Here is an 18,409-nt window from a genome sequence, read left to right as displayed (position 1 = left end):
AAGCCTTCGGGACCCCCAATCTTTGATGATAGGAGGGAAACCATGGGGTAACATCCCTGGGTCAGATTGCGGGAGAGTGTGTCGGAGTGGTGCTGAGGTGTCCACCAGACGGCGGTCTCCTTGGGTTAACCTGAGGCGGTCCCTTCGGGTGGGTGTCTGGAATGTCCTATCCCTAAGAGAGGCTGATCACCTGTCTCTGTTATCATCTGAGCTCAAGCGTTTGGACATCGGGATTGCAGCCCTCTCTGAGGTTCGGAGACCGGATTGCGGTGAGATAATGGTGGGTGGTTACACCTACTATTGGTCTGGTCGCTCTGATGGTTACCATACCCAAGGAGTTGCTGTAGCTGTGTCCAATAAGCTGACCCCAATGATAATTGAGGTAACACCGGTCAACGAGCGTATTATGAGACTAAGGACTCGTCACTCCTTAGGTGTCATTTCCCTGGTCTCTGTTTATGCTCCGACTGAGGCAAGTGATCTCACCGTGAAGGATGCATTCTACGCCACGCTCGAGTCTGTGATTGATCAGTGCCCCAGACGAGATACACTTCTAGTCTTGGGGGATTTCAATGCATCGACTGGAACTGATAGGGATGGTTATGAGGTGTGTGTTGGTCCCCATGGGTCAGGAACTATGAACCAGAATAGCACTAAGTTCCTTGACTTTGCAAGAAGTCATGGACTTAGGGTGGCTGGTTCATGGTTTCAGCGCCCACAAGCTAATCGCTGGACTTGGTATTCCAACACTGGCGGTGTGGCAAAGGAGATTGACCATGTCCTCATTGACGGTCGTTGGAGGATGATCCAGAACTGCAGGGTCTACCAGAGTGCTCAGTTCCTCAATACTGGCCACAGGCTAGTTGTAGCAACTCTATAGCTGCACCTTAAATCCTGGAGAATGGTACCATCCCAGCCGAGGCTGTATGTTGGCAAGCTCAGGGATGAGAGAGTAGCTGAGGAGTTTGCGAACAGGCTGAGTGGACGCTTGGGGGGTCTGGGTACTTTGGGGGGTCCTGAAGAGTTGTGGAGTGCCTTCAAGACCACCGTCCTTGATGTTGCCGGTGAATGTCTTGGAACTCACCGCAGGGCAAAGATGATTTTTGTCTCTCAAGGGACACTGGATACCATTGACCAGAGCCGCAGGGCCAGGCTGAATGGCAGAGCTGAGCTGTTCAGGGAGCTGAGGCGTAAAACTGTACGTGCACTGAGGGTGGACAAGGAGGCCTATGTGCGAGGAATCTGTGAGGGGGTAGAGCATCACCTGTGGACAGGTGATTCTCATCCCGCTTACAGGGGAATTCACGCATTGCGTTCATCCAAGCCCATCCCTCGGAGCTCTGCAGTTAGAGCAGAGAGTGGTAGGCTCTAGACGGAGGAGTCTGAAGTGAAGGCCCGCTGGGCCGGTTACTTTGAGAGGTTGTACCAGGCTGATCCCCCAGCTGTCGAGATGGACGTCAAGGGTGTTACAATCCCTGTTGCTGACCCTCGAATCAACTGTGTTCCACCTTCGCTTGTGGAAACACGGGCTGCGGTGAACCAGTTGAAACGGGGCAAAGCTCCAGGGATCTGTGGCATCCATGCTAAACTTTTCAAGGCTGGTGGAAATGCTGCACTCGTGTCATTGCATGCAGTTTTGTGCTCTGCCTGGAACACAGGCATCATCCCAACTGATTGGAAGAGGGGCCTTGTTGTTCCTCTCTGGAAAGGGAAGGGTGGTTGCCAAGACTGCAACAACTACCGAGGGGTGACGCTGCTCTCAGTGCTGGGCAAGGTCTTTGCTCAGATAATTCTTGATGGCGTTCGCCACCATCTGCTTGAGCACCAGCGTCCAGAGCAGTCAGGCTTTACACCAAAGAGGTCAACGATTGATCGTATCCTTGCTCTTCGTGTCCTCACCGAACGCAGACGAGAGTTTCGGCAGGGGCTGCTTGCCGCCTATGGTGATCTCTGTAAAGCGTTCGATTCAGTGAATCGGGATGTCTTCTGGAGGATTCTTGGTCTTCGTGGGGTGCCACCAAAACTGATCGATCTGATGTCTGAACTCTACTCTGGTACTGAGAGTGCTGTGAAGTGTGGTGGTACCATCTCTGACTTATTTCCAGTTGTTACTGGAGTTCGTCAGGAGTGTGTCCTGGCCCCCACACTTTTCAGCACTTGTATGGACTGGATTTTAGGGAGGATGTCGGAGAGATCAAGCTGCGGTGCGTCATTTGGGAATGTCAAGATCTCGGACCTTGATTTTGCAGATGATGCAGTCATCTTTGCGGAGACTTTAGACATCCTCTTGGGGGCCCTCGAAGTGCTGAATGAGGAGTCGGAGCCGCTGGGATTACGGGTTTCTTGGGTCAAAACTAAGATCCAGGATTTCGGTGACATCTTGGATGCTGCTGTCCTGTCTGTGTCTGTTTGTGGTGAGAATGTTGAGGTCGTGGAGAAGATTCACTTATCTTGGAAGTGATATTCATGTCTCTGCTGGCTGTGAGTCTGGGTCGGGCCTGGGGAGTCATGGATTCACTGGATCATGGGGTGTGGCACTGCTGGTACCTGTGCGGGAGGACGAAAGTCCGAGTCTTCAGGTCCTTGGTACTTCCAGTCTTGCTCTGTGGATGCGAGACTTGGACTCTGACCAAGGATCTGAGATGGAGACTTAATTTCTTTGGTACCAGGTCTCTTCGGAGAATCCTTGGCTATCGCTGGTCGGATTTTGTGTCCAACGAGCGGTTGCTGAGAGAGACTCGGATGAGATTTGTTACCTGCATAGTCCGTGAGCGTCAGTTGCGGCTGTATGGACATGTGGCTCGTTTTCCTGACGCTGATCCTGCTCACCAGATTCTCTCAGTGAGGGAGTCTCATGACTGGAGGAGGCCAGTGGGCCGACCACGTTCCTCGTGGTTGCAGCAGGTTGACCATCATCTCAAGGAGATGGAGATGGGGATGGGCCTGGCATCTGCCTGGGGGATGGCCAGACGGAGGCCCCTGGAGTACCGGCGGAAAGTGGGCGCAGCGACGCGCTGTTCTGGCACATGCTCCCATACGTGACCTCCCTGGGCACAGAAATACCGAAAAATGTAATTTATGAGTACGTTTTAAAACATTTTTAAAATGTAACTTTGTGTATGCAATCAATATTGGGGAACACATGAAATATGTAACGATCTTTTGGATTTGACCTCTGCTTCATGCCCTTGGGGTCAAAATGGGGGGGGGGGGAGTTTTAACTCAAAATTTGATGTTCGCTCAATCCTTGTGGAACATTTTGCCATGTTTAAACTTTGCATTAGGTGCGAAGCTTTGGGATTTGCGATTGCTTGCCACTGACTTTGCTCTTGTTTGAATTTAGATTTGCATAACGATGTGAATTTAAAGATTCAATCCTGATTGTATTGAGTCATTTTCAGTTTGGCTGTTGCCACCAGCTACCTTCTTCTCCTTCATCCATGAGTATATTTTAATGCATATCAAATGTTTGGATAGCTAATCGCATGACCTGAGATGAACTATTGGTCATTAGGTCACATAACACTATTTTTGGATGCAAAAAGTAAAAAAAAAAATCAAGATTATGTGGCCTTTATTGACCTTGGATGGTGTGAGATTATGCAATACAAATAATTATAAATGAACAGGAAATAAAGATTGTATGTATATGTGGGAAAAATTACATGCCCAGGCCAGGAATTGAATCCAGATCCTCTGGAAAACTGCACCTGACATCTGGGTGACTCACAAGCTGAATACGAAATTCTCCCACATGTAGATGCAACTCTCCCCTTGCTGCTTCCGGGGAACTATGACCATTTTTTACGCAGGGGAAGACCCTCTTGTGGACCGGCCCTTTTGCTGCTCCTATGGTTGGCAGTGACTGCCCTGGAAGCAGCAAGGGGAAAGAGAGTTGCATCTACATGTGGGAGAATTGCATATTCAGCTTGTGGGTCACCCACATAGCTTAGATGGCAGAGCAATGGTACAGCTTTCCAGAGGACCTGGGTTTGATTCCTGGTCTGGGCATGTAATTTTTCCCACATATACATACAATACAAATACGTGAGGAATAGGTAATAATCATTCTAAAATTACAACTTGAACATTCCCATGATGTGAGATCAGCATGAATTTTGCTCAATCAGCTCATCTCATGTTGGTGTATGCAAAATAGTGTTTTTTTTTTTAACCTCTTTCATTTTCTTTGAAGTGTAACCTTCTTCTGTACTATCTGTCCATATCTGACAATATCATCAACCATTGTTCGACGATCTCCATGTTAATTAGGGGCAGAATTCCCTTTTGATGTGGCGAAATGACACACACGTAACCTTATTCCACCGTATGCAGCTGCTCTTCCAAGAGCGAAATCCTGGCCTACGTTATGAATATACTATCACCCGTGATGCCGAAAACACAAATGAAATCACTCCGCCAGTTTTCTACTGGGAATATGGCACCTGGACACCATGCACGGCCACATGCGGAACAGGTAAGGTCAGGTTGCAAATACCCAACCCACTTCCTTCTCCTGTCACTGAACATTTCTACAGTGATTGAATCAAATACCAATTGAACGTTCTTAATTGTTGTGGAACAGCTTCATAGGGCAGTGAGACATTGTAGTTGTTTGTACAGGTGTGCAGCGGCAGACGGTCCAATGTGTGGAAAATGCAGCTGGAGCGGTTGAAGAGAAATTCTGTAACTCTCTGCTGAGGCCCGAAGACAAACAGCAGACGTGCAATGAACAGGATTGCCCAGCCAGGTGCACACCACACACACTCACACATGTATACACACACACACACACACACACACACACACACACACACACACACACACACACACACACACACACACACACACACAACCTTCCGCAGCTAAGCCCTTTGCTGTTTCCAGCCCCAACTGGGTTCCTATGCAGCTGCAAAACGTTCACAAGTTGTACATACATGGTAATCCCAATGCTACATGCCCCTCTCAGCCGCTGGACTGGTTCATCATTCGTTGGCGAGTCGTCAGCGATAGCGTAGACATGACTTACCAACTGACATGACGTGATTGGGTGTTGTTATTTATGGTTGACTGCTATTTGACATTGCATGTGGTACATGCTTGGGACCCTCGGTGGTGCGCATTTCTGTTTACACTGTCTTCCGCTTCTGCAATTTTTTTTTCTACCTCCACCACCGAAGGTGGACAAAGGTTGTGTTTTCACCCCTATCTGTTTCTTTGTCTGTCTGTCTCTCTGTGAGCAGGATATGTCAAAAACTCGCCAACACGTGATGAAACCGGTCCGGCAGCTAAGGGTGGGGGGGGAGGGGTGGGGGATGGAGGCGTGTAGCATTAGAATTTTCATTTACATAATACTTGTGAATGTCTGCAGTTGTAGAGGAACCCGGGTCATGTTTAAAACAGGAAATGGATTAAGTTGTGTATCTGTATTGGTAGCTTTATGCAGTTTTCTTTGTCTGGAAGACCACGGTGGTTTATATATATATATATATATGTGTGTATGTATATATATATATATATATATATATATATATATATATATATATATATATATATATATGTGTGTATGTGTGTATGTGTATATATATATATATATATATATATATATATATATATATATATATATGTGTGTATGTATATATATATATATATATATATATATATATATACACATATATACATTTTTTTTTATACGTTCGCTCTCATTGAGGAAAACTAAGAAGAAGGGTTATTTGGCTGAAAGCTAGTTGCCATAAATATCTTTCAGAAGCTATGTCTTTGACTCATTTAATTTCTTACTGATACATATATATATATATATATATATATATATATATATATATATATATATATATATATATATATATATATATATATATATATATATATATATATATATATATATATATATATACATACATTCATTCAGTGGTCTACAAAAGTATTCACCCCCAACCAATAATGCCACATTTTGATGAATTACAAATTGCTTCAAAACAATTTTTCCAAATAAACATTTTTATTCATAACTGAAGAGATCAAGCTCAACACTGTTATAGTTGAAGGAGGTTACATGTCAGAAATACCTGCAAAAAACACGTACAAATCAAAATTCATTGTAAAATTGTAAAAGTATTCAGCCCCTGAGGTCAGTACTGGGGGAAAGCACCTTTTATGGCAATGACTGCGAAGAGGTTTTTGGGGTAGGTCTCTACCAGCTCTGCACAGTGAGATGGGGAAATCTTTGCCCATTATTCACGTGAAAATTGTTCGAGTTCTGCCAAGTTTGATGGGGATTGTTGATGGACTGCGATCTTCTAGTATCGCTGTAAATGTTTAATTGGGTTCATGTCAGGACTTTAACTGGGTCACTGAAGAACATTAATTTTCTTCTTATTCAGCCACTCCAGTGTGGCTTTATCTTTGTGCTTCAGATCATTTTCCTGCCGAAATGTGAATCTCCTACCCAGTTTCAGATTCATGGCTGACTCGAGCAGGTTTTCATCAAGGATTCTCCTGTATGTTGCACCGTCCATGGTCCCTTCTATCCTGACAAGCTTACCAGTCCCTTCTGATCAAAAGCAACCCCACAACATGAGGCTGCCACCACCATGCTTAACAGTATGAATGGTGTTGACGGATGATGTACAGTGTTGGGCTTGTGCCAGATGTAACACTTTGACTTTAAACCAAAAAGTTCAATTTTTGTCTCGTTTGACCACAAAACGTTTCTCCACATGCCTGCAGTATACTTTTCTGCAAACTCCATACGAGGTTTTAGATGCGTCTTTTTCAGTAATGGCTTATTTCTTGCCACCTATCCATGGAGGCCGGCTTTGTGAAGGGAGTAGGATATTGTTGATTGATGAACACTGACCCCCATCTCGGACATAGAGCCTTGCAGATCTTTCAGTCATTGTTGGATTTACAGAGACATCCCGAACCAGTTTCATGTTTGCCCGGCTGCTGAGTTTAGATGGGAGACCTGATTTGGGTCGAGTCTGGGTGGTATGATACGTCTTCCACTTCTTAATAATTGATTTCACCGTACTAAAAAGGGATAATGAGTGTTTTGAAATCTTCTTACAACCCTCTCCTGAACGGTGCTTCTCCACCACTTTATGTCTGACTTATTTGGAAAGCTCCTTCATGTTTGCCTTGTTTGTTGGCCAAGTGAGTTTCATCTTATAACTCCTTAGATAAGTGGAGGTGATTCATTTTCAGAGTTAAACCACTGATTACATACAGGTGAAACATATTACACTTATTTTTTAACCTTTCAAATAAATAATTTGCTCCCGAAGTGATTTAAGGTTAATTAGGCAAAGGGTTTGAATATTTATGCAACTGAGAATCATTGGATTTTCTCTGTTTATTCAACTTATTCACATTTTATCTGCATTTTTTTTTTAGCTTTATCACTTTGGAGGAGTTTGTGAAGACTCTATACATTAAGTTTGATTTGAAGAAATCATGAAATAAGGTCAGGTGTCATCAGATGTGAAAACTTTGGAGAGGGGTGAATACTTTTGCAGGCCACTGTATACTTGCATCTTGAGAAGAAATATTTATCCTGAGTTACTTTACACTCATCAGCACCTGTGTAAACCAACATAGCATCTCCCACATTTGAAAATGTCACTGCGTCATGTCATGTGAGACAGTTTGTTGAACAAGAATGATAACAAAGAGTGATTCTCAACATGTGGAATAGGCACTTGCTAAGCTATAATGCTCATGAAGGACTTTCCTGCCATTTGCTATATTTCCCAACATTCTCAAGGTGGTGGACAGGTGATTGGCAGTCCTGTTCAAAAAGCTGCGGTCCCGACGGTCTGGTGAAGCGCACCGTACTGTGTTTACGTGCCATTGGAGCTGATGAGCAGCAGGCCCTCCTTGACACTGATTGCCAAGATTTGCCAAGGCCTGAGGTCCACGGGCCTTGCCCACACTTCGCCGAGTGTCTCGAGCAGTGGATTACTGGATCTTGGTCCATGGTACATTGTGGTTTGGACAGATTGCTTGTTTTTATCGGAATGTTCACACGCTTTGGAAAAGATATAATTGTGTACATTGCCCTTAGAAAAATCTCTTATAATATCTTGTGAGATCTGATGGGAATCTCATTGGATGTCATGAATTTTTTTTTGCAAAGGTAAAGTATCAACCAGATTTTCAAACATCTCTTACACATGAGACTTTTTCATCCAAAATCTTAAAGGTTATCTTCTTCTTCTTTCGGCTGCTCCCGTTAGGGGTCGCCACAGCGGATCATCCGTATGATCCGCATAGTGATTTGGCACGTTTTACGCCGGATGCCCTTCCTGACGCAACCCTGGTCGCCTCTTACGACACAGGGATATGGTACACCTATTTTAACCGGGTATACACCGACCCAGTATACTGGTACTCATTTTGCCGACCTCGGAAGGATGACAGGCTGAGTCAACCCCCTGGTGTATTAATTCAGTGGCCCAACGGGGCTTGAACTCAGGACCTTTTGAATCCCAAGCCGCTGCCCGAACCACTGCACCAACACCAGGCTCCCAAAATCTTAAAGGTTATGTGACCTCAAATATAATAATGTGGCCATAATATACAAAATTCACCAATAAATGACATCGTGTTGCTAACAGTCCAGTTCGTATCACAATATTATACATAGTGTCCATTCTCATCAACACACGTAGTCCATCTTTTTCTTGATGCCAGCACAGAAGCCTTCCGTCTGTAGCATTCTTGGTGTAATACCCACAACAATAGATGGTGGAGAAAAATAGGTCCCGAAGCTGGAGGAATAAATCAAAACACTATGGATTCAGAAACACGATAATAAACAGCAGAACAGTAGCCTAGGGCAGCGTGCATCCAGCATTCAGCGTCAGCCAGCAGTCTTCCGATGCGCTCTGCTGACTGAGCTCTCGAATTTTGTAATCTCCCTTGCTGCCACTCATACCCCACCCCCACCCCCCTTGCTGCCACTCACACCTTGGCGGCCAGGGACTCTTCACTGCCTCCCAGTATCTAAGGTAAGACCTCTTCTATTACATTGATACAATGGCTGACTATTGACCTCAGCAGATGATGCAAAATGTCTTCTCATAAAATTGTTTCTTATGCTGTGAAACAAGTAGATGTCATGTAGAATTTGGAATGAAGGTTCAGAAGAGCTCGCTGCTTCTTGAGCACAGTGGATCACAGGTCCCCTTTGATCACTGTTGTACCCTGTTAAAGATTTGGTCCCTCTATTTTTTAATCTAATCATATAATTCTGTGGTGAGCCTTGATCTTTCCTTACAGATGTATATCTTTCTTTTTTTGGTCATTGTGAAGGTTCTCCACTCAACTGTACGTTTTCGGGTTGTCCGTGCGTCCGTCCGTGCATCGGTGATAGGTTTTCGTTGCACTGATAACTTAAGAATGGCCGAATGGATCTAATATAAGTCAAACTTGGTGCAAGTATGTATAATGATGTAAAGATAAACTGATTAGATTGTGGGGTCAATAGGTCAAAGGTCCCATTAAGTAAAATTCTGTTACCGTGCTAACTTGTGAACCAGTCATGGGATTTTTTTTACCATACTTGGTATAAATATATATATTATGATGCAAAGATGAACCGATGAGATTTTGGCATCAAGAGGTCAAATGTCAGGGGTCATGTCAAGTAAAAATGTGATGCGTGAGAACAGCTGAAGGGATTTAAATCAAACTTTGTAGAATTATGTGTAAACCTCCGTCAGTGCATCCATCCATGATAGATTATTTGGTGCTAAAGGTCAAGGGTCAGAGGTCACATTAAAACTCCTGTTAATGTGATACCGTTGGCTATGGGATTTGAACTAAACTAAGTCCATGTACCATGATACATTTCTACAGATTAGATATTGAGGTCAAATGGTCTTGAGGTTTTAGGTCAAAGTTAGAGGAAGCAAAGACTTGATGTGGGCAGAGGCAGACCGATCGACGTTGCGACGTCGAATTGTGTCGAGTTTTTTTTTTACCATTCTGGTTCACAGGAGAAGGTCTTGTCAACTAAGACATTGTCTTCATCCAAAATATACAACCCTCTTGTTATTGTCTTGTTGTAAATACATCAGTTGTGCATTAAGATTTCATGTCAAATTAATGTGACATCCATCCAAGGTGAGTTTGTCTGAATAGTTTTTGTTTGTACGTGAGCGATGAAGCGAGCATTTCCCTGCTCGTGTACTTCCGGGGTGTGCCTTGTTGCTGCCCCCATCTTTTTAGAGTACGCTGAGTTGTGTATAGGTAGTGTGCTGCTAATTAAAAAAATAATAATTGTGTGCGTTGTTTTTGGTGCCATCTTATTAACCTCCCCCATTGAAGATCAGAGGTTACTGTTTTCACCCCTTTCTGTTTGTTTGTTTGTTTGTTTGTTTGTGAACAGTATTACGGAAAAACTCCTTGACGGATTTCGACAAAACTTGGTGGGGGGATTAGGTATGGTCCAAGGATCATGCCATTAGATTTTGGACTTGGTCCAAAATCCAATATGGCCGCTATGGTGGCCATTTTGAAAAAATATTTGAATTTTTTTTTTTGCATTTCTACATGTTTTAAGTCATTTCCACCCCCCCCCCAAAAAAAAAATTGTTCGAGAAAAAAATTTTTGCAACTTTTTTTTCAACAAAATTTAGATTTTTTTTTTTTGCATTTCTCCATGTTATCAGTGATTTCCAACAAAAAACATGCCAAAATTATAATTGCGGCTGATTTTGGAACTTCAGGTGGATATACCCACGTAAAATCAATTTCTGTCTCAAGGAATCTAGTTATGATGAATGAATTGAGTATGTAAAAGTTAAAAGTAAAAGGGAAAGTTGCAAACTATAACTCTGTGAGCACTGTTGACGTCAAATTGAATGAATAGGATATCAGGTTCACTTGAGTGACATAGCAGTATTGGCGGCGGAGGTTTTGCACTCTACCGAGTGCTCCCCCTCTAGTTTAGTGTCTGATTTAATGACAATCCGGATCATCAGATTGGTAACTTTTCATCATAAAGGTTTTCAAAGTTTAGACCTCTGAACAGTGTCCACAACCTTGGTTGTATCCGAATGTCATGGGGAGAGAGAGAGAGAGAGAGAGAGAGAGAGAGAGAGAGAGAGAGAGAGAGAGAGAGAGAGAGAGAGATAGAGAGATAGATGTTGTGGGGGTGGGGAGGGAAGGCAGCTTGGTTGTATCCGAATGTCATGCAGAGAGAGAGAGAGAGAGAGAGAGAGAGAGAGAGAGAGAGAGAGAGAGAGAGAGAGAGAGAGAGAGACAGTAGGGGGGGTGGGGGGGGGGTAGGTGAGGTGAGGTGAGGAAGAGGGTTGGTTGGCGAGGGAAAGAGTGAGGATGTTTGAAAAATTCTTCCACATCTATATATATATATACTGTATATATATATACTAACAGCAGTTTAAGTTAACTTTAGAATTTCTAGAGGTTACGCTATTGTATTTACCTCCACCAACAAAGTTGGACAGAGGTTATGTTTTCTCCCATGTTACTTACGAAATCTAGAGATTTCGTAAGTATATTGATGACTTTCGTCCTCTGTTTGTGTGTTTGTCTGTTTGTTTGTGTGTGTGTGTGTTTGTTTGAAGGCACGATAACTCGAAAACGGAAGAAGCTACCAATGTCAAATTGCACCACGTGATTCAGGAGGGTGATGGCTCGGGCTGATTAGATTTTGGTCAAAACCGGTCAAAGGTCAAGGTCACCGTGAGGTCAAACATAATTCCGTAAATTAATTTGGAGAAATGGAGTATTTTTGCTTCGGTCGACGTTACGAGTTCATTTTGTCTTCGGTTTTTGCGATCGCTTAGGACGCTTAACACTCTGTTGTCGAAATTCTGGTAAAAATCGGATGTTTTGGAGACGTTTTAAGATTGTATAAAAAATATTTCACTCGCCGCGTCACGGCTCGTCATGTGGTGCAGCGCGCTCGAGCAGAGGCGTCGTTGAGTCACGTAAAGGTTTTCCATGTGCGCGCTGATGGTGTTTTCGATAAAGATGGTGTTTAAAAGTCATTTTTTATCCCAATAAAGGTTATCGTCGCATGCCTGACTCGCTAAGCCATCGGATTATGTAAAGATTGTTGGTGGATGGTCGAATATTACAGTTTTATGACTTTGATAAAATAATATTAAATAATTGCGTGGAGAAATGGAGATTTTTGCTTCAGTCGACATTACGATTTTTGATGGTTTGGGACAGAATCATTGCAGAAACTTCTGGTTTGCGTCGCTACCTTCTCGAGAGACAGCTTTTATTCGACAAGGTGAGAGGTCAAGTTGACGATTTCGTAAGTACCAGTCAATGACTGCTTGTTTGTTTGTTACTTGGTGAAAAAAATTTTTCGCCAAGTATGTTGGTCTGTAGTGTTTGTTTGTCTGTTTGTCACACGATTTTTGGCCACAGTTTTCAAGCAATCATTCTGAAATTTTTGGTGTGTGTAGGTGACCGGACAAGGACAGCAAGGCTTAATTTTGGTGAAGATCCGAATCTGGATCTGGAAACCGTAATTATTGACTTTTTAAGTCAACTATCACCATGAAGAGATCAGAACAAAAACTATATATATATATATATATATATATATATATATATATATATATATATATATATATATATATATATATATATATATATATATATTGTTGCGGATTCGCGCCCGCCGGCGTGCGGACGGCCACGTAACTCGAATCGCGTCACGTCGCCCACCGGATGGACAATCCCGTCGTGACCCTCTCGGACTAACGCCGGGAACTAGTCACGGGTGGGCCTTTCGGCCTCACCACGATCATGCCAATCGGCCCCCCGCGTGGGATAGGGTTGCTCGCCAAATTCGACCTACCTAAGTACCCACACGGAGGGTAGACCGGGCGATCGCACCTCGCCGCAGGTCGACTTCGGACACGGGCCACTTTAAGCGACCCGTTCCGTACTATCGGGATAACCGAGCGGTGTTATCGTCAACCCCGACGGTTCGATTAATTATCGGGCGTTTTAGCCCACGACCAACCCTTTACGTGAAGTAAGATGGAGATTCAATAAAGGAAAAGACGAAGCGAAACGGGAAAACAGTTCAACGTAAAGCACATTTATTCCGCGGCAAACGGAAAGCACACATATACAATTATACACCAAAAGCAAATGTAAAAGAAGAAGAAACACACAATAATGCACAAAAAGCAAATGTAAAAGCAAAACACAATGCAGATCTACCACCGACTACCGAGCACACGGCAACACTTATACAGTTTTACTTCACAGACGGCGCCGACAACACATATACTCAAAGCAAAAGAAAAAGGGACCACCCTCCACGATGAGGGGGGCAGACGGGCCTGGGGCAGAGACCGCGTCGAGCCTACCCGTCTGGTGATGAGCCGCAAAATGGCGGTGGCGCCCCGACTCCGCAGGCCTCGCGGACAGTGTCTGGAATGGGGTGGGAACGGGGCCCCATTCTCGCACTATCTCAGCGCGGGGGGAAACAGGAGGGGGTTGTTGATGCTCGGGGGGATGAGGATATCTCGCTGGCTTGGGTCCCGCGACGAGCGTCTCCACCGCGACCTCGGTCGCGTTATCGGCCTCCCCTCTCCGCAGCTCCCCGACTCTGACACGAGCGCCCCCTCGACTGCCTTCGCCGCCGCCACCTCTCCAACTCTCCACAGCTCCGTCCAACTGCTTTCTCCGACTCTTCTCTTCACTGACTTCCCAACTCAACTGGACTCCACCAACTCCCAACTCAACTCTCCTTGACTGACTCTTTCCAACTCCACTGCTCCGACTCTTCCCAACTCAACTGCCTTTTTGGTGAGCGAACGCGGCCCTTTATAGCCCCCGTGGCTTCGCTCCTTCACCTTCGACCCTTTACCTCTGGCTGGCTCCCCATTGGACAGAGGAAAAGTGGGCGTGAATGCTTTTTGATCCATGAATCTGCATATAGCGATATTACTCCAACGCACCTGGAGGCGGGGCCAAATCGCCCCATGCTCGCTGATAGGACGGAACAGAAGTGGGCGTGAATAGTTTTTGATCCGATTTCTTCGGAAAGGCTGGTGTTTCTGCACCCGCCGCTCGGTGCGCGCCCTGCACGAGTCCAGTATCGGTGCCCACAAGCGGCGCGGGAATGGCGGTGATGCGATGGTTGCGAGAGCGAGATGTGACGGCAAGGGTCGTGGCTGTTGTTGTGAAGCGGCGTTGTGGTTGGTGGTTGTTGTGTGATGGCTGTTGAGACGTGGTTGGTGGTGGTTGTGATGGTAGTAATGGCGGCTGGTCCAAAATAAAGATAGTAAAAGAAAAACGCCTATCTAGAGGGGTCGCAGCCCGAATGAATGACATTTATTCCCTCTAAACAACGGGTTTGGGCCTAACTACACATATACTTACAGAGATATCTCACCTAAGGGACCTGAATGGTGGTTTGCGAATTTTGTCAACCACAACAATATATATATATATATGTCGCCTGGTGTTGGCGCAGTGGTTAGGGCAGCAGCTTGGGATCTAAAAGGTCCTGAGTTCAAGCCCCGTTGGGCCACTGAATTAATACACCAGGGGGTTGACTCAGCCTGTCATCCTTCCGAGGTCGGCGAAATGAGTACCAGTGTACTGGGCCGGTGTATACCCCGGTTAAAAATAGGTGTACCAGATCCCTGTGTCACAAGAGGCGACCAGGGTTGCGTCAGGAAGGGCATCCGGTGTAAAACATGTGCCCAATCACTATGTGGATCATATGGATGATCCGCGGTGACGACCCCTAACGGGAGCAGCCGAAAGAAGAAGAAGAAAATATATGTCATGATATCTCAAAAAGCTGCGTACAAGTTATGACAAGACGAGGTGGATGAGTTGTTTAGGTGATAAGAACAAGCCGATTCGATTTTGGTTCACGTCTGATCTCAGAACCGACTATCAGCGGGATAATGGGGCCGATCACAAAAGGTATACGACTTTTCAGCCTGGCGGAGTATTCGCTCTACTGAGTGTCATTCTAGTTTGTTCTGTTTCGCCAAGTGTCGCTCTGTGAATGATTTTTCATTTGTTCAAGTTTTCTTTGTTTGTTCGTCTGTGAGCAGGATATCTCAAAAAGTTGTGGATGGATTCGGCCAAAATTTGGTTAACATGTGTCGCAACGACGAATTGATGAGACAGGTGTAGATCCGGATATGCATTCAATACTATAATTTTTTTTAGTGACTCTTCACCATTGAGAGTTCATTACAGGAGGAGGAAAGGTGTGACAACTTTGGGATCACCCTCATAAATAAGCATCTGGTCATGAAATACACGATGAAGCACTCATGGCTTCAGCACTCGTCATCTGCAATACCTTCCAATCTTACAATGCTGTAAATCTTTCATAGTCATACTTACTGACTCTGAAGTGGAATTCATGACAGCTGGGAATCACCACCCAAACAAAACAGGAAATATATTCTTCATGTGATGTGTTCTACCCGCAAAGAGAGAGAAAACATTTTTTTCGTTTTTCTTTTTACCCTCGCCGAAGGTGAGGGTTTTGCATTTGGGTGTCTGTCTGTCTGTCTGTCTGTCTGTCCGCACAGAACTTTAGTGTTTTTCTCTGCAACCGCTTGTCGGATTGAGACAAAATTTTCACCATAGGAGCGACTACTCATGTAGAATGTTGTAATGATAATTATGATGTCATAGGTCATGTGTGGCAGCCATGTTGGAAAAAAACGTGTTGGAAAAACTTTGGATCTCTGTATCTCTGAAACTACACCAAGGAAAACATTGAAACTTGGCTCAAGGCAAGTCATCATGGGGAATGCTTTTTTTTTTTTTTTTTTTAAATTAATGACATCAAGGTGCCTTCGTTATGACGTCATAATTGCATATGTAGAACACTACATCTGATCAGTATGAACATTTTTGAGGGTCATCTTGAGATAAAATGGTCCAAAGAAAAAACATTTGTTGATGTTATCGGTCATGTGATTCGGCAGCCATTTTTTTTTTTTTTTTTTAACCTTTAAAAAATCCTCTCCAAAATGGCTGGACAGATCGAGGGGAAACTTCACAGAAATGTTCCCCAAGCCTTGGGGATACCAGGGTATTCACGAATAGTTGATGTCACATGGTCTGGTGGCCATATTGGATTGAGCGAAAATCTTTTAAATATTCTTTCTCTTGAACCGCTTAATCAATCGAATTGAAACTTTTTTTTTTGATCTAGTCATGATGGGGAATATTTGTTTTAAATTTTAACCCAATCGGACACATGGTGTGGCAGCCAGAATTGCTTAATTTTTTTGAATCTGGGTTCTTTTGGAAAAAAAAATTCTTGTTTTTTTTGAAAAAAGATCACATTACATGGCTGTGCCTGTATTGGTTTGAGGGTAGAGGAGCAGCAGCTGAAACATTAATCCTATCCAGGTTCCTCCTGATGTCTTCATCTTTGCTTTTTGCTCATCCGGGTTCCTTCCGATGACTCCAATGCAGGACTGGACCTATTTGGTCTTCCATTTGATTATAATTTATTTTAATCACATTCTGAATTGAATTAAATAATAAAAATAACACTAAACGTCACAGGTCAGGCTCAGGTGTCCAATCAGTGCGGGGTTTCATCAAAGTGGGACATCTTGCAACCGGTCATCATTGTCAGCAATTATAAAGTGGCAGTTCTAATTATGTCTTTTATTAATTACGTAACACACCAGTACACAAACACGACACAAAATACAATACACAAAATTGCATGAACACTACACAAAACAAGTCCTGGCGAGGGTCGGCAATCCCTGATTGCTCTGATGTAAAAAACAAAAAAAACAAACGAAAACAGTCCTCATGTGGTTTTGTACAAATTGTGTTTTGCAGCATTTGTTTTCAGCTGGAAAAAAAACATTCTCAGTCCTGAATCTCAATGCAATTGACTGATCAAAGTAAATCCTATGTCTGCCTTCAATGCTATAAACAATGGCTACTTAGGTCAAATCAAACTGTGCACTTCCACAGAAATCGATACAGCTGTTCCAATTCTTCATGCTCTTCCTTCATCATGTCGTATCTCGAATGTGATGATCTCACTGCAGAATGGCCTGGCTTTCGGCATCTGGCTGTACTTGCAGAGACGAGCAGGCGGTGATTTACACCGGCTTCTGGCTCGAGTCCAATCCAGTGTATCACCTTTTAGCTCGAGCTCTTGCCATGTGCTTGCCTCTGAGATGGAACCAAGAGGAAACAGCTGATACAGCACATGTGTGTTCTTGGTTTCTTTTAAACTGGGTAACCAATAGATCACAAAGCCAGGAACCTGAAAGTCCCAGGTTCGAATGTAACTAATACCTTTCCTCGTCTTTATTCATCCAAGGAATCTCAGATGTTGAGCAATTAACATCCGCATAGTGTGCAAATTGCTGACATAAATTTATTGGCTCATAAAATTCACTGCAATTCGATGAAAGTGCTGTTTTTGGTACTTGTGAAAAAAGAAGAAAACCGATTTATGTTTAAACATATATTTGAATATGATCTGGTATTCCCTTTTAACAACAAGGTTTTCATTACATTTTGGGAGATATAACTGGTAGAGATTTCGGAGGAGCAGGCAGAATTTGTTTTTCATTGTGGGTATAATTCTGATGGATGACGGTGAAGTCGGTAAAGACGTAAAGGGACGTGCTAAAGATTTTTATTGCCTTAAAGACTCGATTTTACCCTTTGTGGTCCACATTTTCATGTATAGGTGTCACCTGTGCAAACTTTCCTCTCACCGGACCATACATTGGAATGATAAAATGTTGGTGGAAGGGGAGTGGGGGGGGGGATTAAAGGTCATGTTTAGATATATGTAATAAATTAAAATATATGGCCCCTTATTACCTCTGCCACTGAAGGTGGAGGTAGGTTGTGTTTTCACCCCTGTTTGTCCATCTGTCTCTGAGCAGGATAACTCACAAAGTTATCGATGGATTCGGACGAAGCTTAGTGGGCAGTTGGGTATGTGATGAGGATGAATTGATTCGATTTTGGTGACCATCTGGATGCAGGAATTTTAAAAAAAATTTCAAGTGATTCTTCACCGTTGAGAGATCGGGCCAAAAATGATATACAACACAATATCTCAAAAACTTCGAGACGGATTCGGACTAAACTTGTTGGATGAGTCGGTTAAGTGACACGAGCAAGCCGATTCGAGTTTGGTCCAGGTCCGGATCCAGATGCGGCCTTTCGGTGGGATGCAAAATGTAAACTGTTCAGCCTGGCGGAGGGGTGCGTTCTGCTGAGTGCTCCACAAGCATTCAAAATTACACTGCATGGGTATTGTTGTCTTCAAATGATCGGCATAACTTTGTTGACTGATGATTAATGTAAGATTGTGTCATAAAATAAATAATGCTGTAAGAACGATCTCACCCGTAATTTT

General features: G+C 43.8%; 1 protein-coding gene and 1 long non-coding RNA gene across 3 annotated transcripts in view; one reads left to right on the top strand and one right to left on the bottom strand.

The window, feature by feature from the left end:
• The window catches only part of ADAMTS7 (ADAM metallopeptidase with thrombospondin type 1 motif 7), a 168,909-nt gene that overhangs the window by 108,082 nt on the left and 42,418 nt on the right, over positions 1-18,409 (top strand). For both annotated transcript variants that reach the window (XM_085896244.1, XM_085896245.1), the window contains 3 exons: positions 4,336-4,477; positions 4,624-4,750; positions 7,784-7,997. In XM_085896244.1, coding sequence (XP_085752370.1) covers positions 4,336-4,477; positions 4,624-4,750; positions 7,784-7,997 — 483 coding nt within the window. The remainder of the gene's footprint in view (positions 1-4,335; positions 4,478-4,623; positions 4,751-7,783; positions 7,998-18,409) is intronic.
• Positions 1-18,409, bottom strand: part of LOC147020698 (uncharacterized) — a 97,095-nt gene that overhangs the window by 56,661 nt on the left and 22,025 nt on the right. The window lies entirely within an intron of this gene.

This window comes from Eptatretus burgeri, chromosome 9 (assembly GCF_056783735.1).
Source record: "Eptatretus burgeri isolate ZD-2024b chromosome 9, Ebu_testis_v1, whole genome shotgun sequence".
NCBI classification, from domain to species: domain Eukaryota; kingdom Metazoa; phylum Chordata; class Myxini; order Myxiniformes; family Myxinidae; genus Eptatretus; species Eptatretus burgeri.
This window is presented reverse-complemented; position numbering and strand designations above follow the sequence as displayed.